Source organism: Halichoerus grypus, chromosome 7, assembly GCF_964656455.1.
Source record: "Halichoerus grypus chromosome 7, mHalGry1.hap1.1, whole genome shotgun sequence".
NCBI lineage: Eukaryota > Metazoa > Chordata > Mammalia > Carnivora > Phocidae > Halichoerus > Halichoerus grypus.
In genome coordinates this window covers 11443443-11465495 of record NC_135718.1, presented here as the reverse complement: position 1 = coordinate 11465495, position 22053 = coordinate 11443443, and the positions used below count along the sequence as shown (strand labels likewise).

The 22053-nt window shown below is 39.4% G+C and overlaps 1 protein-coding gene across 3 annotated transcripts in view; it reads left to right on the top strand.

Annotated features, from left to right (window-relative positions):
• SEC23IP (SEC23 interacting protein) overlaps nt 1-21499 on the top strand; it is a 40946-nt gene extending 19447 nt beyond the window's left edge. The window contains exons 12-19 of one of the 3 annotated variants that reach the window (XM_036123804.2): nt 1771-1866; nt 6275-6472; nt 10713-10868; nt 11436-11538; nt 13176-13361; nt 14040-14199; nt 14666-14767; nt 21126-21499. In XM_036123804.2, the coding sequence (XP_035979697.1) occupies nt 1771-1866; nt 6275-6472; nt 10713-10868; nt 11436-11538; nt 13176-13361; nt 14040-14199; nt 14666-14747 (981 nt within the window). In that variant the 3' untranslated portion in view covers nt 14748-14767; nt 21126-21499. Of the gene's footprint in view, nt 1-1770; nt 1867-6274; nt 6473-10712; nt 10869-11435; nt 11539-13175; nt 13362-14036; nt 14200-14665; nt 14768-21125 lie in introns of all 3 variants that reach the window. The other 2 variants (XM_078077057.1, XM_036123802.2) reach the window with 2 other exon arrangements.
• The last annotated feature ends 554 nt before the right edge of the window (nt 21500-22053 follow it).

Below are 22053 nucleotides of genomic sequence, written 5' to 3'. Positions count from 1 at the left end.
ATTAAGAATCATTTGAATACTCTTCTATCATAATACATTTCAGATAAGGCAGAGACTTAAATGTTTAAAAATTGAAAAACACAGGAGTTTTGTTTGTTTTTTTAAAGATTTTATTTATTTGTCAGAGAGATAGAGCACAAGCAGGGGGAGTGGCGGGCAGAGGGAGAAGCAGGCTCCCTGCTGAGCAAGGAGCCCGATGTGGGACTCGATCCCAGGACCCCGGGATCATGACCTGAGCCGAAGGCAGACGTTTCACCGACTGAGCCACCCAGGCGCCCTGTTTGTTTTTTAGTATCATCTGGAAGGGCTTCTAAGTATGGCACAAAACCCAGAAGCCATAAAAGAAAAATTACATAGCAGGAGATGCCTTAAACAACATCTAAAGGCCAGTGATAGATTAAGAAGAATATTTGGAACACACATTAGAGACAAAGGGGCTTATTTCCTTATTATTCAAAGCTCCTATGAATTAGTTACACAAAGACCATCAACACAGTAGAATAGGTGAAGACTATGAACAGATGATATACAGAAAAGGAAATAACAAATGGCTTCTTGTCACATGAAAACTCTTGAGAAAAAGGCAGATTGAAAGTGCAATGAGTTTTTTATAACTTTTCGGTTTGGCAAAAGTAAGGCGCTTGTTAATATACTATGGGGCCAGGATGAGGGTAAGTGGGCATGGTTTACGTATTGTTAGTAAGACTGTAAATTGGTACAGCCTCTATGGAAAGCAATTTGGTAATCCCTTTTATTATTATTTTTAAAATTTTTATTTATTTTTTTCTTTTTAATGAGGATTAACTTTCTTTTTGATGAAGATTTTAGTCTATTTAAAATGATAGTAGGGTTGGAAATTTTATTTTTAAAATTTTTTATTTAAATTCAGTTTAACATATACTACATTATTAGTGTCAGAGGTAGAATTCAGTGATTCATCAGTTGCATATAACACCCAGTGTTCATAACATTAAGTTCTCTCCTTAATGCCCATCATCCAGTTACCCCATACCTCCCATCTGCCTCTCCTCCAGCAACCCTCAGTTTGTTCCCTATAGTTAAGATGGTAATACCTTTTAAAATACAAAAAATACCAAGAATCTTTTGCCACAGCAATTTGCCAGGAGTAATTCCAAATATAGAAATACTCACACAAGAGTATCTAAAAGGATACTCTCTACAGCACTGTTTATGATAGCAAAACCTTAGAAACACCTTCTGTGTCCACTGGTAGGGTACCAGTGAAATAGTTTATGGTGCATGCATGTAATGGAATGCGGCTGTTGAATAAATGAGGCAGTGTCAGAGATAATGGTAGGCAATGATTTCTAAGATACGTTACGTGAGAAGAGCACAGTTCAGTCCCATTTGCAGAGCAGGCTGCACACACAGGGAAACCATGTCGGTGCTGTGTATCCCGAAGGTGTCTCTGGAACGAGAACACACTGCAGTGGCTGCTGAGAGAATTGGGTGGTTGGAACGGGAGTGGAGGGGAGAGACTTCATTGCTTGATTGTGTAGCTTTTGAATTTTGTACAACATGCATATATTTTCTGCCAAACATGACTAGAATGGTTTAGATGTGGAGGGCTCAGATTTTACAGCCTAAATTAATCCAGGATTTAAAAGCAAATTAACTTTTAAAAAATTGACTAGATCTTAGCTTGCTTTTGATGGTATGGTTTCTTTTTATCATTTCCTGGTTTCAGTTTCACTTATCGATCATTAGACCGATTAACTAATGTGCTTGTTTGTTTGTTTTCTTTTAAAGCTTATGTGTACAGTTGATGACCTGAAGGAAATGGGCATACCCCTTGGACCCAGAAAGAAGATCGCTAACTTTGTAAAACAGAAAGCAGTTAAACTGGTAAAGTTCATTTGTGCCCTAAAAACAGAAACCAAAACTCATCTTTTACTAGCTTGTTTATATTTTGGAAGTTTTTGTTAATGCCAGTATGGTTAGTCAAGGGCGCAGTGGTGGAGCTGCCGGAAGTGCAGACTCTGGAGTCAGCCAGAACTGGATTCCAATCCCATTAGGGTAGCTGACCATCCTGGTTTTCCTGGGACTGAAGAGAATTCCCAGGATGAAGGACTTTCAGTTTTAAAATTGGTATTTGGGGATTTCCTGGTGTAAAAACTGGGTAAGCCCTGGATAGGTAGATGAATTGGTCATCCCAGTTCAACTGCTTATTAACTCCCTATTCATGAGCAATTTGCTCAACTTTTTGGATCCTTGATTTCCCTAATTTCCAAAATGTGAATTATGCTACCTTCCTTATAGGGTTGGATTAATGCATGTAGGCTTAGCCCCCGGTAAATGTTAGCTCATTTGCTCCCTTCTTAGTCCTCACCATCTAAAGAGATAAGAATAGAGCCACTAAAATCTCATTAAATAATAACCAAAAAGCAAAAATTCTTAATAATACAAAACAAAGCAACAACTAAAAAGCATGTAGAAAGAAATAGAGCAGTTGGGAAAAACTCACTTGTTTCATTTAATTTTCATTTATTTATTTATTTAAAGATTTTATTTATTTGAGAGAGAGAGAGAGCGAGTATGAGCAGGGGGAGGGGAGGAGCTGAGGGAGAGGAAGAAGCAGACTCCCCGCTGAGCAGGGGTCCAATGCAGGCTCTGCAGCTTGATCCCAGGACCCTGAGATCATGACCTGAGCCGAAGGCAGATGCTTACCCGACTGAGCCACCCAGGTGCCCCTAATTTTTATTTTTTTAATCGAATTAATTTTACAGAGATTTTCTAAGTACTTAGAAATATGAGTACTTAGGGTGACTACTTTATTTTTTGTTGTTAACATGGTCTTTGTTGATCCATCTTTTGAACTTCTGTGGTTCTTTTATTTGTGTTATGTATTTACAACTTAGCATATGTCACTTTATATGTAAAGGACTATAAAGTTGGGACTGATTTGTTTTGATTAGCTTAAGCAGTTGAATTATTTAAGATTTTATTAGTATCTTTTGGCTCAGGCACGATGTCAGTATTTGGGATTTGGAGATGAACTGAGGGTATGTAGTCTAGTTAGGGGCAGAGATTGGACTACAGGTGACTCCATCGGTCCTGTAACAGAGTGCTGTCCATGCTGCCAGAGCCAGGGGAGGGGTGGCAGTTCTGGCCTGGGGAGAAGGGGCCGGGGAGGATCAGAGAAGACTCCCCCAAGTGTTGATGTTTGAGCTTGAAGAAGTAGGATCGGGGGGACGCCTGGGTGGCTCAGATGGTTAAGCATCTGCCTTTGGCTCAGGTCATGATCCCAGGGTCCTGGGATCGAGCCCCACATCGGGCTCTGTGCTCAGCAGGGAGCCTGCTTCTCCCTCTCTCTCTCTCTCTCTCTCTCTGTCAAATAAATAAAATCTTAAAAAGAAAAAAAAAAAAAAAAAGAAGTAGGATCAGGGGAAATGGCCTTCCAGGAGTGGGCTGTGTTTACCTATGGCTGAAACAGCAGGTGAGCTGGGAATAGGGTAGGACAAGGGGTCCCGGAGGCTGGAATGGCAGGTGTAGGAGCTTGTATTTTCTCTTGTAAGGGAGTGGTTCTCAAGAATGTTTTTATGGCCATTAGAGTCATGGTGCTTTTAAACAAACCTTGTGAAATGCTCACCTGCTTATTATTCTATCACAAATTACGGTTTAGTACCAAATCATCTGTTTAGTCTCAATTTTAACTTTAGAAATTTTAAAATTTAAAAATATGTGCAATAAACTACATTATAAAATTTCAGCCATGAGCAAATGTGTCTATAATAAATGAATTTTTGAACATATTGGTTCCTTCCTGGTTTTCCCATTAACATTTGCTTTCTTTTGCTATTGGTTAGGGCCTACTGGCTGATACGGAGTGCTAGAGGCAAAAAGGAAAAAAAAAAGGTGCTAAGCTTAAAATTGAGACAATTTTATTAACTTGATTAAAAAGGTTTTTTTTTAGGGGTGCCTGGGTGTGGTCAAGCATCTTACTCTTGATCTCAGCTCAGGTCTTGATATCAGGGTTGTGAGTTCAAGCCCCACGTTGGGCTCCACTCTGGGCATGGAGCCTACTTAAAAAAAAAACAAAAAGTTGTTTAAAATCCTGTAACTGGAAGATTGTACCTTTTGACCCCCTTTACCCATTTCCTATACCCTCCAACCCCACCTCTGACAACCACCAATCTGTTCTCCATTTTATGTTTGTTGATTTTTAGATTCCACATTTAAGTGAGATCATAGAGCATTCTGACTTATTTCCCAAAGCATGATGTCCGCAGGGTCCATCCATGTTGCAAATGGCAAGAGTTCTTTTTTTATTGATAAATAATATTCCTCTGTGTGTGTATGTACGTATACACACATACACACACAAACATATTCATCCACACACACCAAAACTTCATTCATTTATCCATCAATGGACATTTAGGTTATTTCCATATATTGGCTATTGTGTAAATAATGCTAATGAAATTAGGGGCACAGATGTCTTTTCAAGACAATGATTTTGTTTGATTTGGTTTTACCCCTAGAAGTGTGGAATTGTTGGATCATATGGTATATTTAACTTTTAATTTTGGGGGGAACCTCCATACTGTTTTCTGTAGTGGCTACACCAATTTACATTCCCATGAACAGTGCACAAGCATTCCCTTTTCTCCACATTATTTCCAACACTAGTTATCTATTGCCTTTATTGGTGATAGCCATTCTAACAGGTGTTGGGTAATAGATACCTTATTGTGGGTTGGATTTGCATTTCCCTGATGATTAATGATGTAGAACATATTTTCATGTACCTGTTTGCCATGTGTATGTATGTCTTTGAGAAAATGTCTATTCAAATCCTCTGTGCATTTTTTAATTGAATTAATTTAAAATTTTTTTTTGTGTGAATTGGACCATAGTTTCGTTTTAGCGCAGTAAACCTCTTGCTTCAGTTTCCGAGGGGACATTGTTTGAGAACCACTGCCGCAGGGCAATGGGGCACTGAGAGGCTGTTAGCAGTCTCAGAGCACTCATTGTGATTACTCAGTGACTCAGTGAGAGGTGATGGGGGTATAAAAGGAAGTGGAAAAGAAGGCTGGCAGACAATTTTGTTTCTTCTGTATTATTGTCTACTGAATTAAACAATTAGACTTGTTTCCCTGATTGCCTAGTGTTTGGAAGTCGTTAGTAGACAGCCCGGTTTGGCCAACTGTTCTGCTCAGGGGCCACGGGTGACTGTTCAAACCGAGACGACGCAGTCCCCCGCAGTGTGGGGAGTGAGGACCCTGAAGTGAGGGCTTGTGGCGAACGGGGAAGTCCACCCGTGGCAGCTGGTCACATTCCCCTCACGTAGTGGCTGCCGTGTCAGGCTGTGGTCTGTGGGGGTGGGTTTGATCTCGTTATTGCAGGGATACACCTGTTCCACTGAGGCTCCTAGAACTTTGGTTTATTTCCTTATTTATGGAAATACATGGATCTTAAGTGTTCAGCGTAGTAAGTTTTGAAAGTTTTTGCACCTGCGTAATCACCACCTAAAACAAGAGTTAGACCATTTCTGTCACCAGATGGTTCTCTCCTGCTTCTTTCTAGTCCGCTCCTCCCACCGTACGACTCCTACTCTGGTTTCCGTCACCGTGGAGTTTTGCCTGTTCTGCAAGTTCATATAAATGGGATCAGCGTCCTGTGCTTTTTTGTATCTGGCTTCTTTTACTCAAAATAATGTTTTTGGGGTTCATCCAATTATTGTGTCATTTACAGTCCATTCCTTTCTGTTTCTGAGTCGTTATCCCGTTGTGGGACTCTGACCACAGTGTGCTCGTCTGTTCTTCCCAAAATGGTTCTGAGGAAGACTTGTCAGTGGCTCCAGCAGACATAACGGGTGTAAACATGTTGAATGATGAAATTTCTCCCCAAATTCACATCTTTCTAGGAAGTATGTATTTCACAATTATATGGTACTTTAATCTGTCTAAAGTTGAGTTCATAAAGGAAGATAGTTGGCATTTTGTATTAAAATTTTAAGTTATATAGAAAAGTAGAGTGAATAGTGTAATGATAGCCAGTATTTAGATTTAACTGTAGCTGTTTTTCTGTTTTTCCTTAGTCTCTTAATCATTTTTTTTTCTTAAGAATTTTCAAGTAAATAGTAGAAATCATGGCATTTCTTCCCTAAATATTTAGAAGGCTATTTCTCTGATCACCACACTGCCTAAGAAATTACTGATCATTCCTTAGCATTGAGATAGCATGTTCCATAGAGATAGCTGATTAACTTTTCCTCAGGGTTGTGTTACAAAATTTTGGTGTTTCACAGGAACAGAAAAAAGCAGCATTAGAAAAGAAGGCAGTGATGGCCGCTTCGACAAAGGGACAAGAGGAAAGTGCTCAGAAAGCTAAAGAAATGGCTTCCCTCCCCTCAGAATCTCATGAGTCCAAGAGGAAACTTCCAGTTGGTGCTTATGTGTCTTCTGTGCATGTTGATTATGAGTCTTTTGAAGTTGGCACTGGACAGGTAAGTTGACATGTTGATTAGGGTTGCATATTTTATGTTGGAATCACATATCTTTATTATTGGAGTTGGCTCTAAATAGTCAACATTTATGGGGGGGTGGAGAAAACATTTTCTCTCAGTAAGATTGTATACTTCTCTCAATAAAAAAATATTTATTTTGAAATTTATTTTTTCCACCACTCATTATTTTATAACATTAGTCTCTCATAGCTACTAGCAACAGAGTGGCAATAGTTGGAAAATCATGTGAACACAGTTGTCCCGAGTTACCTGCTGTTTAGCTTTCTGTGGTTTCTGTTACCCATGGTCGTCTGTGGTCAGGAAGCAGATGATCCTCCTTCTGACATATGGTCAGAAGGTCAGTAGTAGCCTAACGTTACATCCCAAAGCCTATGTCATTCATCCTGCTTCATCTCATCACGTAGGCCTTCTATCTCACATCATCACGAGAAGAAGGCTGAGTACAGTACAAGAAGACATTTCAAGAGAGACACATTACATTCACATAACTTTTATTATAGTATATTATTGTAATTGTTTTATTTTTTTTATTGTTGTTGTTAATCTCTTACCCTGCCTAATTTATAAATTAAACTTTATCATAGGTAGGTACGTATCAGCAGAGATAAAGTACATAGAATACAGTCTTATCTGAGGTTTCAGGCATCCACGGGGGATCTTGGAATGTATCCCCTTGGATAAGGGGGGACTATTATATACTTAAATTTCTGTGAGAGAAACTTGCTGCATTCACTTACCTTACATTTTTTAGTATTCACAATTCTTCCCCTTGAAGAAAAAATTTGTTTTCTTTTTCAGAAAGATTTCTATAAAAATCGACCAAGGAGTCGACAGTGCTACATTTAATAATATACTTTAATACACTTATATCTCAATGGCTTAGAAGTATTAAAATCTTTTTAGACATTGTTACTTTCAGTATATTTATAGTTGTGTCTGTAAGGTTCCATTATCCTAAGTGAATTCATGACTGATTTAAAGAAGGCAGAAAATGGAACAGGATGTTTGTAATAGTCTGTTCAAGCTTTTAAACCCAATTCATTGATAAAGATTGCATTTTTAAAATGTCTTTCTTTTTAAATACGAGCAAACCTGAACATTTTTTTTTTTTAGATTTATTTATTTATGTGACAGAGAGCACATGTGCGTGCACACAAGCTGGGGGAACAGCAGGCAGAGGGAGAGGGAGAAGCAGGCTCCCCATGGAGCAGGGAGCCTGAAGTGAGGCTCGATCCCAGGACCCTGGGATCATGACCTGAGCTGAAGGCAGATGCTTAACCCAGGTGCCCCAACTTGAACATACTTTAGCAAATAAAGGGCAGATATTTCCTCGCTTAACTGTGAAGGATCAGAGTATAGAAGGAGATTTATGGGATTTGTGGAGCCAGGGGCTCCGTGTGACCAGGACACTGTCACTGTGTGTCCCTGTCCGGGAGCTGGCTTTCTCCATGAACCTGGAATCATGGTTGTCATTGTCTGTATGCTCATCTCCTTATAGCTTTATGACCACAAAGGAACAGAAATCTCCCCTGGTAGGTCTAGTTAGGAAAATATGCTTGACCTGGTTTGAGTTACAGGTCCATTTTGGCCAATTTGTACTGCCTGGGGAATGGGGCACAGGGTTGTTTGAGCCAGCCCAAGTCACATGCCACCTCCACGGTGGGTAGGCCAGTGTGGGCAAATAGGGTCTGTTACCCAGAGGGTTGTGGGGCAGTGTAAATAATAGCCTGTGTGCATCATTCATTGCCAGAAAGCCAAGAAGCTGCCTAAGCAAGAGAAAAGAAAAGATCATACTCTCCTTCGCCAGAACTAACCCCTGTGAACTGTTTGAACAAGATCTTCTAGACTTTTATTTAAGCATGTATTTATATGTTTTAACAAAAATGGGGAAATCCTACATAAAATGTTTTACCAAAACATTATACTGCTGTTTTCAAATACCGTGTTATGCATATATTCCCATGTCAGTAAATATTTCTGTCATTTGTAATGACTGCTTTGTTTTACTGTTTGGACAGATAATGATTTGTCATTTACTTGTTACTGGATGTATTAGTTTGCTCAGGCTGCTGTGACAAAGTATCCCACACTGGGTGGCTTTAAACAACAGAAATTTATTGTCTCAGTTCTAGAAGCTAGACGTCCAAGAGCGAGGTGCCAGCAGGGCCACGCTCCCTTTGAAACCTATAGTGGAGAACCCTTCTTGGTCCCTTCCCACTTCCGGCGGTTTGCCAGGCACTCCTTGGCTTGTAGATGCAGCTCTCCAGACCTCCGTTTTCACGTGCTCCTCCCTGTGTCTGCATCATCGTCCCTCTGTGTGTCTGTCTCTGTGGCCAGATTTCCCCTGTTTGTAGAACACCAATCGTGTTAGATCAGGGCCCACCTAAATACCTTATTTTAGCTTGATTACTGCTGTCAAGACCCTAGTTCTGAATAAGGTCTGAGGTCCTGGTACGTGTGTCTTTTTTGTGGGGACACAGTTTCACCCATAACGTTGGACATGTAGGCAGTTTCTAGATTTTCACTCTTTTAAGCAATCCAGTGCTGAACACTTTTAAACCAATTTTCTGTGCACATTCTTTGTCATTTCCTTCAGTTAAATAAGTAGAAGTGGGATAGGTGGGCCCAAGAATGTATACACGAAAATTCTGGTAGTTACTTCTACTTGCCCCCGAAAAAGTTGTGCCGGTTTGTACTCTCGTAGGCAGTTTATAAGACTGACCCCTCTCTTTCCTCACTAACACTGGTGCTATCATTCTCCTTTACAGATAGGTAGTGTTCTCACTTTCATCACTTTCTTCTGAAGAAATGACTTTTTCATGGAAACAGAAGATTTTTACTTTCTTTTTAATACTTCATTTATCTCTCTGATAACCTTGTAGGGAAAATGGTGTCTCACTGTCTTCCTGAGCATTAGAGAAGTTAGATGCTTTCTCATATATCTTCTAGGCATTTTTCTTTTGTGAAGTGTTGATTTTACCTACTTTTCTACTGAGTTTCTTTTTTTCTTTTCGGATGTTTAAGAATTTCTGTATGTTAAGGATATTAGCTCTTTGTCATCTATGTTGTAAATACCTTTTCCAGTTGGTAATTTTTCTCTTTGTGTTTTCTTCTTCTTCTTCTTTTTTTAATCTGGAGCTGGGGGAAATGCATAATCTTGAGAGCGTGTCCTGTGTGGCCCTCATCAGTAGCAGAAACCATTGAATTTGCAAATCTGAGGGCAAGCCAAGGGATGTACAGTCTAGACTTTGTTAGAAGGGGCAGCCTAGTGTAGTAGAAGGCATTGGATTTGGAATTTGGGAGTCCTCATTCTGTCATTCACTGGCTGAGTGCTCTTTGGTGAGTGACGTCATCTATCTGAGCCTCAGTGTCATCATATGAGAAGTGGACATGATAATCTTGCTGTACCTCCCCTTTCAGGGGACTTCTGTCATGCTCTTGGATTATGCCGTTCATTGTTCTTCATTCTCAGGATACTCAAGTGACAAAGACCTCTATCCTGCCACTGAGCAAGAAACAAGAGTTTTGTAAACTTTAGAGTGCCACGAATGTAGGTGCTTTCTCTTACTCTAGGCAATTGTCAGTGAGCTGAGGGGCTACATGCAAGCTGCCAAAACAGAGGCTTTCTTGGGACAAAGCATTTTTCTACTGGAAAGAAACTTGCTTGAACAAACAAAGATGGTAGTTATAAGAGAAGTAACAGTTGTTGAATGCTTAAAATACACCAGGCTCTGTGCTAAGCACTATATGTGGATTAGGTTATTTATTTTTCAACCCCATTATGAGTTTGGCATTGTTATGATCCCCATTTTATAGATGAGGAATCAGGCTGAGGCAAGAGAGGTTAAGAAACTTGCCCAAGGTCACACAGTAAGGCGTGGAGCCAGGATTCAAACCCAGGCAGTTTGAATCTAGAGTCTGCAGTTTTAATGGTATTTATGATTATAATAAATATAATGCTTACTGTATACTATGTATATTATGCTGGACAACAAGTAAAAGTATAGACAGGGGATGTAATAGTCTATGAAGATTTTAAAGAGAAATTTTTTCTCCCATTGAAATAGCTGACAGTGATTATAAGCATTATAGGACACACCTGGAGTGGCTTCCTCTGTGTTGAGATGCTTTTAATTAAGTGCAGTTCCAGCTTGAACTTTGAATTTTTGTTATATGACATTGGAATGATGATCTTATATTGTTTTTTGATTCTTTCTAGGTTTCTGTTGTTTACAACTCATTAGACTTTGAACCAGAGATTTTCTTTGCCTTGGGATCTCCAATTGGTATGTTTCTCACTATTCGAGGAGTGGATAGGATAGATGAGAACTACAGGCTTCCTACGTGTAAAGGATTCTTCAATATTTATCATCCAGTGAGTGACTTGAACTACTTTTTATTTTGAAGATTAAATACCTACATAGAAACCTATGTAAATCCTAAGATTCTCAGATTTTTTTTTTTTAAAGATTTCATTTATTTTTGACAGAGTATACAAGCAGGGGAAACAGCAGGCAGAGGGAGAGGGAGAAGCCGATGTGGGCCTCGATGCCAGGACGCTGGGATCATGACCTGAGCCCAAGGCAGACGCTTAACCGTCTGAGTCACCCAGGAGCCCCAGATTCTCAGATTCTTATTTCTTAGGAACTAACTCTGATTTTGATGTACAACTCAACTCTTTGTCCTAACAGAGAATAGTCTGATACTGTCCAATAAACTTTTCTACCAGAAAGCCTTTGTTCAAAGAAATAATTCTATTGCTTTGCTTGCAAAGTAATTTTACTCACAAATTTAGAAGTCGTCTTATAATTACCAGTAGCTGAATAACTTGTGAAAAAAATAAAAATCTCTGGTTTGGTAGTTATCTGTTTTGTTGCCCAATCAAGATACATAACTCAAGATAAAAGAGCTTTTGCTAAATTTACAATTCTTTTTTTTACAGCTTGATCCAGTGGCGTATAGATTAGAGCCTATGATTGTTCCAGATTTGGACCTGAAAGCGGTTCTCATTCCACATCACAAAGGCAGAAAAAGACTTCATTTAGGTAAGAAGCAAATACTATAATAACTTGTTTCCTTCCTCTCATTTTGTAATCTGTTAGTCCTAATGAATTATGTCCTTCCTGTCATTTGTAATTGAATTATGAAAATTTTAACACTAGATCCTTTCTGACAAAATTAATGTTATTTAAGTGCCTGATGTGTTTAGAACCTGTTTATTAAATGTTCAGAAGAGCTATAAAGAAAGTTTTGAATGAGTTGCTTCTCCTTGATGACTTTCTCCTTGATAAGGCGTTCTAATGGTTGAGATACTTAGGAATGGGGGAAGTCAGTACTAAAGTGATGAGATGCTTGGATTTTGATAGAATTTCGTCATAATGTTTGGAGTTGGGAAGCAGAGTAACACATGAACTAAGGACCAACAAGAAATAAACTTGATGCTAAGTCAAATGAGCTGTTACTTCCTTGTTAACTAGATAAACTTTCCCAATTAAAAATGTTCATTAAACATAATGGATCAGTAATAATTCCAAGTGGGATTTATGTTTCTCTTTTGCCTGTTAATGGTATGTATCTTCCATAGGTTTAAAGGTTTGGGTAGAAAGGATGGGAGTGTAGTGGAGAAGAAGGAGGAAAGTGATCATACCCCTCCTTTTTTTTTTTTTAAAAGATTTATTTATTTATTTGAGAGAGCGAGAAAGAGAGAGAGTGTGTACATGAGAGGGGGGAGGGTCAGAGGGAGAAGCAGACTCCCCACTGAGCAGGGAGCCCGATGCGGGACTCGGTCCCGGGACTCCAAGATCATGACCTGAGCCGAAGGCAGTCGCTTAACCAACTGAGCCACCCAGGCGCCCCTGATCATACCCTTTTATTGAAAATTGGATTTTCTTTCTTTCTTCCTTCCTTTCTTTTTTTTCTTACATCGTGCTTTTAAAAAATATTTAACTCTTTTGGAGTTAAAATGGGAAATTTGATGCTCAAGTACCTTGAATTCGAATAGGATTTATTAGACAAAAGTAGAAAAGGCAGGGGTTTCTTCATTTTTAAATCAGAAGTTTATATCGTGGTTGTATTAGAATCTCAAATTGTCGAAACCATTACAGATTAGAAGAGTTGTCATCTTTTTAATCCTGTGGGCACATATTTTTTAACTTACAGGAAAAAAGTACATGAATATGCCTACATTTTTATGGTATTTGAACTCCTCCCCACCCTTTTTTTTTTTTTTTTTTCCCTTTTGTGGAGAGGAAATTTATACATTTTGGGTGGTTTGGCTTTAGTTGTTAAAAAAAAATGACAGAATAAGACTCTACAAAAAATTTTTTTTTAAAGATTTTATTTATTTGTCAGAGAGGGAAAGTGAGCACAAGCAGGGGGAGAGGCAGACAGAGGGAGAAGCAGGTTCCCAGCTGAGCAGGGAGCCTGATGTGGAGCTCGATCCCAGGACCCTGGGATCATGACCTGAGCCCAAGGCAGACACTTAACTGACTAAGCCACCCAGGCGTCCCTCTACAAAACATTTTAATATGCTGAGAGTTCTTGGCTGAGAAACTCTGTGTGTTTGGCTTTTAAGAGAGGACTTATCCTGTCTGAGAAGAGTGTTAACTTTTGTTTTAATTTTTGTGGTACAGAATTTTATCCAGTGACTAACTGACTTGATGTGTCATCTTAATCTCTTTAGAGTTGAAAGACAGTCTCTCTCGTATGGGATCTGATTTGAAGCAGGGTTTTATTAGCTCCCTGAAAAGTGCTTGGCAGACATTAAACGAGTTTGCCCGCGCTCACACCTCTTCAACTCAGCTACAAGAAGAACTGGAAAAAGTGGCCAATCAAATCAAAGAAGAAGAAGAAAAACAAGTAGTTGAAGGTAAATTTGACATTTGACGCATTTTCTAGTACAAATGTTATTTGTAAACATAATACTTATGAATTATTTAATGATGCTTTTCCTTTCTGGTCTTTTTTGTTAAAATGTAGAGGTTCTTTTATAAAGGAAAATCTGTTAGGATAAACTACTTCAAAATGCATGTCAGTCTTTTTCTGGGTTTTTGCCTGTTAGTTGCTGGACTTTTTACTCTGCAATCTTAAGTTTTTGTTGAGATTTCCAAGGCCAAAGTGGAATATCAGTGTTGAGAGCTAAGCTTGTATTGAAGCATTTTAAAGACCCACTGTAAGAAGTTATCTTCCTGATGTTGTTGTTTCCCTGTGTTGTTGTATTATAGACTTTATCTGCGTTGTTAGGTCATTGTGCCATGATGTTTTTGACTCTTTCAGATTCTAATTCTGTTTCCTTTCTTTCTACAATGCTCTCTCACCCCTTTTCTTCAAAACTTCTCTCAGCTCGTTGGCTCTTTCTCCTCTCTCTCGGGTAACCAGCCCCTCTTCCTTCCCCTGGCTCTTTGGAGGAATGGGAAGTGAGCCTGGTAGTTCCCCAGGTTGCTACGTGTGTCAAGCGATATTCTCTTGAGCCCAGAAAGTCAGCTAAAGTCAAAGGATAATGATTAAGTGATTGACTTTGATATTGAAATGGTTTAAATTCTAGCAGAAAAGATTGTTGAAAGTCCAGATTTTTCCAAGGATGAGGACTACTTAGGAAAGGTTGGAATGCTAAACGGAGGCCGCCGAATTGACTACGTTCTTCAAGAAAAGCCAATAGAGAGTTTTAATGAATATCTTTTCGCTCTTCAGAGTCATTTATGCTATTGGTAAGTGGTTTCTTCTTTGATAACATTCATATAGCCTTTAGGTGCTAGCACATAGAGCAGTTTTAGGGAGACTCTTTAACTGATTTATCATTTATGATGGAATATTAATTACAACTGCCATATATTCAAAATCTATTTTCCCCCTTTATTATCCACAAGATGGCAGTGTATCATCTCTCTTTGACCAAAGGCCTTTGGTGCTCGCACACTGATTTTGTAGGGATACCTTTCACAGAGTGGGAGTGGTAGGGACTTTGAAAAGCCATCCTGTCACCAATGGAGGATTGCAACATAGCTGTTTTGTAGCTGATCGGTATCCATCCAGTTTATAAGGACAGCTTGAAAACTACACTTAACTGTATTGTCATTTGCCTTTCTTAGTGAGGGTTGAATAGAACAAAGTCTGCATTTTCCACCTTTATGCATAGAGGTCTCTTAAGTAAAAATGTTCTTTTCTTTGTGATAGGGAATCTGAAGATACTGCCCTGTTGTTACTTAAAGAAATTTATCGAACAATGAACATTAGTCCAGAACAGCCCCAGCATTGATTGGACTTCAGTGTCACTGTGTAAGTTTATCTTTATTGTGTGCATAGAATCTGAATGTTTCATTCTGAAATCTTTTTTTTTTTTCTTTTTTAAGTAATCTCTGTGTCCAACGTGGGGCTGGAACTCATGATCCTGAGATCAAGAGTCACACGCTCCACCGACTGAGTCAGCTGGGTGCCCCTCTGAAGTCTTTTTTATGGAGTTGATGTTGACTAGAATTTTCTCTTCTTTCTGTTTCTTCCTAGTGTTTATTTTTTCTTTTTAAAAAAAATTCAGAATAGAGACATTAAAGAGGGAAATTGGTTTGCAAGCTATATTTCTGACATGTTACAGTTTTCTTCCTAATTCTGCATAAAATTTTGAGTTCTTTTATTTTCGGTTTTTTCTAAAAGATGTTCCCAGGAATATCAGTTAGGAATTCCTTTGGTTGTAGGTAACAGAATCCAACTCACAGTACCTTAAATGAATAGAGGTTTATTTTTCTTGTGTAACGGGAAGGGTTCATCTGTTGAATGATGTCATTGGACATTCACACATTGTTGGCATCTTTTTATCTGCATGTCGGCTCTTAATCCATAATTATAAGATGGCTCCTGTGGTTCCAGGCACTGTGTATACATTTAAGACACGAATAAGGGGGAAAGGACACTGGCAGTTATATCTAATCCTTTTATTTTTTATTTTATTTTACTTTATTTTATTTTACTTATTTTATTTTATTTTTTAAAGAGTTTATTTCTTGGGGAACCTGGGTGGCTCAGTCGTTAAGCGTCTGCCTTCGGCTCAGGTCATGATCTCAGGGTCCTGGGATTGAGCCCCACATCGGGCTCCCGGCTCAGCGGGAAGCCTGCTTCTCCCTCTTCCACTCCCTCTGCTTGTGTTCCTTCTCTCGCTGTGTCTCTCTCTGTCAAATAAATAAATAAAATCTTTTTTTCTTTATTTGTCAGAGAGAGAGCGAGCACAAGCAGGGAGAGCGGCAGGCAGAAGGAGAAGCAGGCTCCCCGCCGAGCAGGGAGCCTGACGTGGGGCTTGATCTCAGGACCCTGGGATCATGACCTGTGCCGAAGGCAGACGCTTAACTGACTGAACCACCCAGGTGCCCCGTTCCTGGCATTTTTTAATTTTCTTTTCTTTTCTTTTTTTTTAAGAATTTATTTTTATTTATTTGACAGAGAGACGGAGAGAGAGGGAACACAAGCAGGGGGAGTGGGAGAGGGAGAAGCAGGCCTCCTGCTGAGCAGGGAGCCTGATGCGGGGCTCGATCCCAGGACCCTGGGATCATGACCTGAGCCCAAGGCAGACACTTAACGACTGAGCCACCCAAGCGCCCCACTTTTTAATTTTCAAATAGTAAATGTTAAGTTCAGCCTCCACCTTCTTATTTTGGAGAGATAACCACTTTCAGTAGGATTTCCTTGGATTGCCCCATGTACATCCAATTAAATGTACGTGCGCATAAAAACAAAGGGATCTCATTGAACGTATTATTTTGCAACTTGATGTTCTTGATCAGCCTTATAACTTGCACAGCTTTCCATATTGGCTTGTATCTTTTTCATTCTCTTTCATGGCTACATAGTAATGTAATGTGGCTATATTCCATCTTTTTTAGCCGATTTTCCATTAATGTACACTTAGATCATTTCCTAATGTATATTAGGGAGTTTTAGTCAACAGATAGGTAAGAGGTCTGAAAAGCCATTTTATAATCAGACTCTTGATACAGTTTTATCTGTTCTCACCATTTCTGGTATTACAGTACTAAAATAAATTAAAGGTAATGTCAAAAGCTGCCCCAGTTCAGATTTTCAATTACAAAATAGTCTCTCATTTGGTCCACAAATATTTATTGGTACTTACTATGTGCCAGGCACCAGTTTTCATGCCGTGGATAAGTGGAAAATAAGATAGTATTCTCACCTTTAAAGAATTTACCTTCTGCCGGGAGGAGATCAATAGTGCACCTGTGCTCTAATCCGTAAGTAAATTTCAGATATTGATAGGTCTTGTGGAGATAAAATAGGAAGGTAATTGTGAGTGATGGGTTGCTTCTGGGGAAGACCTTGCTGAGATGATGACACTGGAGTTGAAATTAGAAAGATGAGAAGGAGGTGCACATCTGAGGATTTGGGGAGAACGATCCAAGCAGAAGGAAGGGCACCTGCAAGGGTCATGAGATGGGAAGAGACATGTCACGTTTGAGGGACAGAAAGCAGGCCAGTATGGCTGGGGGTAATAAATGAAGAGGAACACAGGAGTAGAGGAGTGAGGGTTGGGTGGGTCTGATTATGAGGAAGCTGGCAAGGCCTTTGCATTCTACTCAAAGTATAATGGAAACATGGAGGGTTTTAACGGGAAGAGTGATATGACTTGGCTTAGACTTCAGAAGGAATGCTCTGAGTGCTGGGTGGAGGGCAGACTGCTGGGCAAGTGGGAGGAAGGAAGAATAGTTAAGAGGCTGGTGGTGACATTGACTGGTGCTCTAGTGGTAGGGGTGGTGAGAGATGATTGAGCATAGGTATGTTTTGGAGGGAGGGAAGTCCGGGACTTCCAGATAAGCTCATCATGAAGGAGGAAGGAAAGAAGTTGAGGATGACTCCTAGGATTTTGATGTGAGCAGCTGGGTGGATTATGGTACCTTTTCCTGAGAAGGCTTGTGGACAGAGCATAGTTTTTTTGTGAGATGTGGGGATGGGGATCTGTAGTTCTGTTCTGTTTAGTCAGTAGTTGATGTCCTGGAGCTGATGGTCTGAAGCTCAGAGCTAAAGGTAATGACCTTAAAATCAGTTATCAGCATATATGTGGCCATTTGAAACCAGAAACAGGATGAGATCACCTTGGAGTGTGTAAGTGGAGAAGAGAAGAGGTCTGGTGGACAAGGAGGAGCCATTTAAGTGAAAGAAGATTTGGGGGCTTGTGATCTCAGGGAAGCTGAGAGAAGATTGCTTCAAGAGAGAGTAGTCAGCAGTGTCCCAAGTGCTGCTGAGAGAGAGGCTAAGGAAGAAGAGGACCAAGACTTGGCCATTGGCTTGAGGCAAACATAGGATATCATTGGTGACCTTGAGAGCAAAGGTGTTTTCATGTCATGGCAGAGGTAAAGTGGGTGGAGGAGAGGTAAGGGTCAGAGAGGAAAGAGTTTTGCTGTGAAGGATAATAGAAATAAGATGGGGACATTTTATGATTTTAAGGTGTGTTTGTTTGCTACTGAGAATGATCCAGTATTAGGGGTGAAATTGATAAGGAAAGAGTAAAAGGGGCTAGGTGTGGAGGGAAATACTTGAAAAGGTAGTGTGGGAAGGGGCCAAGGCCAAGTGAAGCGTTTAGCCTTAAGAAAGGAGCAGGGATGCGTCTTTCCCGGTGGCGGATGAAGGAGGGGAGTATGGGCACTGATACAGATAGGATCCTCTTTCCCCTGGGGGAGGATGGACAGTAAACAAACCATTGCAGTGTGCCAGGTGGTACAAATAGAGCAGCAGGGTAAGGGAGAGAGGGAGCGCACTTGGGATGGGACAAGTTGCTGTTCTATATAAGATGGTGAGGGATACTCTCACTGGTAACGTGTCATTGAAGCAAGTAAGCCAGGTGGGTATCTGGGGAAAGAAGATCATTTCAGACCGAGAGAAGTAGATCTATCAGAACATAAGAGCTGTCTCATTCTTTGTAATGATTGTGTAGTATCCCATTGACTGCTGCACTATAGTTTTTTTAGGCAGTTCTTTGTTGATGGGCATTTAGGTTATTCTAATCTTTTACTAATACAAACAATGCTTTGGTGATACATGATGTTTAATAGTTGCATTGTATTCCATTTTATAGTTCTATTATTTATTAAAGTACTTAAGTTTTCTACCATTGTTGGGTGTTTAGTGTTTTTCCAACTTTATTATAAATCTGACATATAGTTGCATGTACCTTTTGCACATATCTGTTTGGGATAAATTCCTACATGTCGCATTGCTGAATCTAAGAATATTGCACATTTGCAAAGGATTTTGATCTACACCTGTTGTTAAATTGTGTTTCAGAAAGGTTGCTCAATTTTCATGTCTATATAAGTGCTGGTTTTCCTGTATCCTTGCCAACATTGGGTATTACCATTTTTTAAAATTTTGCTGATTTGATAGCCATGAATTTTTATCATTGTTTTAGTTTATATTTCCGTCACTAGTGACATGGAGCATTTTTGGTATATTTTGGTGGCCATTTGTCTTTCTTGTCAGTTGTCTAGTCTTGGCCTTTGAGCAAAAGGTGTGGAGGTGTGGTGTAGGGTATTTTTGTTTCTGATTTATAGTTATGATATTTTAAGGGTATTAACGCTTCGTCACTGCAGAGTTGTTTTCCAGTTTGACATTTGCCTTTTATTTTTGCTTATGCTTTGGCTTTTGGGGGTTGGGTGGGTAGAGAGCATGTTTTAAAAATAGGTAGGCCTGGGGCGCCTGGGTGGCTCAGTTGGTTAAGCAACTGCCTTCGGCTCAGGTCATGATCCCAGGGTCCTGGGATCGAGCCCCGCATCAGGCTCCCTGCTCAGTGGGGAGCCTGCTTCTCCCTCTGCCTCTGCCTGCCACTCCCCCTGCTTGTGCGCACTCTCTCTCTCTCTCTGTAAAACTAAATAAATAAAATCTTAAAAAAAAATTTTTTTTATTATTTCAATAATTACGGTTAAATTTTTTTGTTCTTAAATGGTTTTGTTTTTCACTTAACTTTAAAGTTTAAAAGAATATAGTTTAGAAGAATAGAGAGGGATTTAACTTTTTTCTTAGTTTTTTTTTTTTTTTTTTTTGCCTGTGCCATATATTGAAATGTATCCTTTTGTCATTGATGTTTTTATGAAATGCTCTGGTTTGACATTTTTTTATATGCCTAGTATTTGTTTTCTTTCTTTTTTTTTTTGATGGGAAAATTGATTTTTAAAAAATTTTTAATTCCAGTGTAGTTAACATACAGTGTTAAGTTCATTTCAGGTGTACAATGTAGTGATTCAACACTTCCAAACATAACTTGGTGCTCATCACGATAAGTGTACCCAGTATTTGTTTTCTGGGCTTTGGGACATCTCTTCTATAGACTTATTTATCTGCCTACCATATTTCACTGATTTCAAGTCATATAAATTCCACATTTTATATTTAAATTTGGACTCCGTCCTCTAATCAGCTGTTGCCTGAATGGCAGTTGAGTTCTTCCCGAGATGATTTGCATTTTTTTTCTGCCATTTACTGGGGTGGGGGGGGTGGGTTGGGGGGTGCGGGAGGGAGGGGTCATTACCAACCTGGGTCTTCTTAAACTAATTTCTCTGCTTGACATATTTTGGACTATGCTGCTAGTGTGAATTCAGACCACAAAATTTGTGGGCTGGCAGGGCTGGGGGACCAGTTCAAATACCAAGGAATATTTTTCCCCCTCTTCCCATTGTCAGGGAAGACGTGTGCAGACTTCTTTGCTGTCCCTTGTAGAGGAAGGGTTATTTTTTTCTACCCCTCATTGAGGCTGTAGCCATCCAGTGTCCCCACTTTTTGAGGTGGTCTCTGTCGCCTTTTAGACTCTGTATCCTGAGCATCTTTCCTTTTCTTCGCATGGGTACATAAAATAATGGTGCATCTTACATTTGATGGTGTCTTACACATAGTGAAATACGGTGTTTTAGTGATTGTCACTTGATAGATTTTACTGTCTCAGTGCAAGTTGTCAGTATACCATAAGTCTTGGCTCTTGTTCCAAATGAATTTTGAAATGACTCAAGTACCCCTGACAGTCTCTCTCCACAAAACAGAAGCAAAACAAAACCCAAACAGTGTAGTTCTAGGATTTTAATATCACCTAATAAGAAAACTAAGAACCTTTAATTTCACACATAATTGTTCACTGTTCATTGTTTTCTTTCTTCTTATACTTGGTTATAAAATTTGGGCAAGAACTTAAGTTCCTGATACTGTTTTAATAGTATAAAATAATTAATTTAGAATATCGACAGTTCTATGCATGGTTCGTGTAAATGGAGAGCACTTCTGTTGAATAATTCTTTATGTTTATCTCCCTTAGTCCTTTTTAGAATTGTTCTTTAAAAAGCCTCACATGAACTTGACAGAAATTTTTTCTTTCACTTTCTATACTCGTTTTGTTCTGAAGATCTACCACACTAGTTAATCTCACTGAACACTCCCAGCCGCACTTCTGTCCCTTCAGAAGCCCCGAGGCCTTGTGCTCACAGGCCTGGTTCTTCGGAGGCAGTTAATGGTGCAGGTGTGGTAAAGCTGAGCACCTGACAGAATATTCTTTTACTTCAGGAAGGAACAACAGTGCATCGTGTATTATTACTATAAGTTTGCAAAGTTCACCAAGGATTCTTTTTTTCTCTTAAAGACTTTCTTGTCTTTCCAGAAAGTTGGAGTAGAAATTACATTGCTGAGAAAACTCTCAGAGGACATTCCCACTTTGCTCCTGTGATGGATGACAGAAAAGTGGTTCATCAACATTGGCTCAGAAAGAATTCTCACAAGTAGGAAGTCATTTAAAAGAAAACCTACAGAACAAAAAGACAATGAAGAAAATCAGTACCACGTTTGGACAGTATAGATAAGAAAATGTAATTTTAAAAATGATGCAGTTAAAAATTCCTCAGATCAGGTTAGTTGTACAGCTGTCAAAGTAATGCGTGATATCAATGAAGAAATACTTGTGGCATGCAGACGGTTATTTCTGTTTCTTAAAGACCTATTGTCAATGGGCTATTAAACTTGCATTTTTTTTATTAATGTAGTATGTTCTTTTATTCAAGTATGGACTTCTTGAGAAACCATAGTTATATGATTTTCCAAAAATTTATGTTCTACTTTAAATGTGAGTTGTAGTTCCCAGCTGCTTTACTGAGGGGTCATTTGTGTCTAAGGAAGGAGCCGAGATTGCTTATATTCCAGGTTGAATCTGAGGCCTTATGAAGCCTTTCACGCGCTCGCTGAGCCTGTAGTTGTGGAGGTGAGATGCTCCTGCAGCACAGAAGTCCTGGGAGGTGCCCTCCTGGCACATCCATGTCCGCTCGTGGGGTCGTGGGGGGGCAAACGGGAGGCTTTCCATTTTGTCATCTGAGTTAGCTGTGCAGTTGCCTCGTGGCTAAACTTTCAATTAATGTGAGAACCAAAGTAGAGTTTCTTGGTTTTTTTTTGTTGTTGTTCTTTTTCTTTTTTTTTTTTGCTTTGTATTAATTTCACTTATACCAAAGTGTTTCAAAGTATGAAATGTATTGCTTCTAGACTATAAATCTACTTCCTGAAAAGACTGTTCTGTAATATTTCACTTTGTTTTATTATAA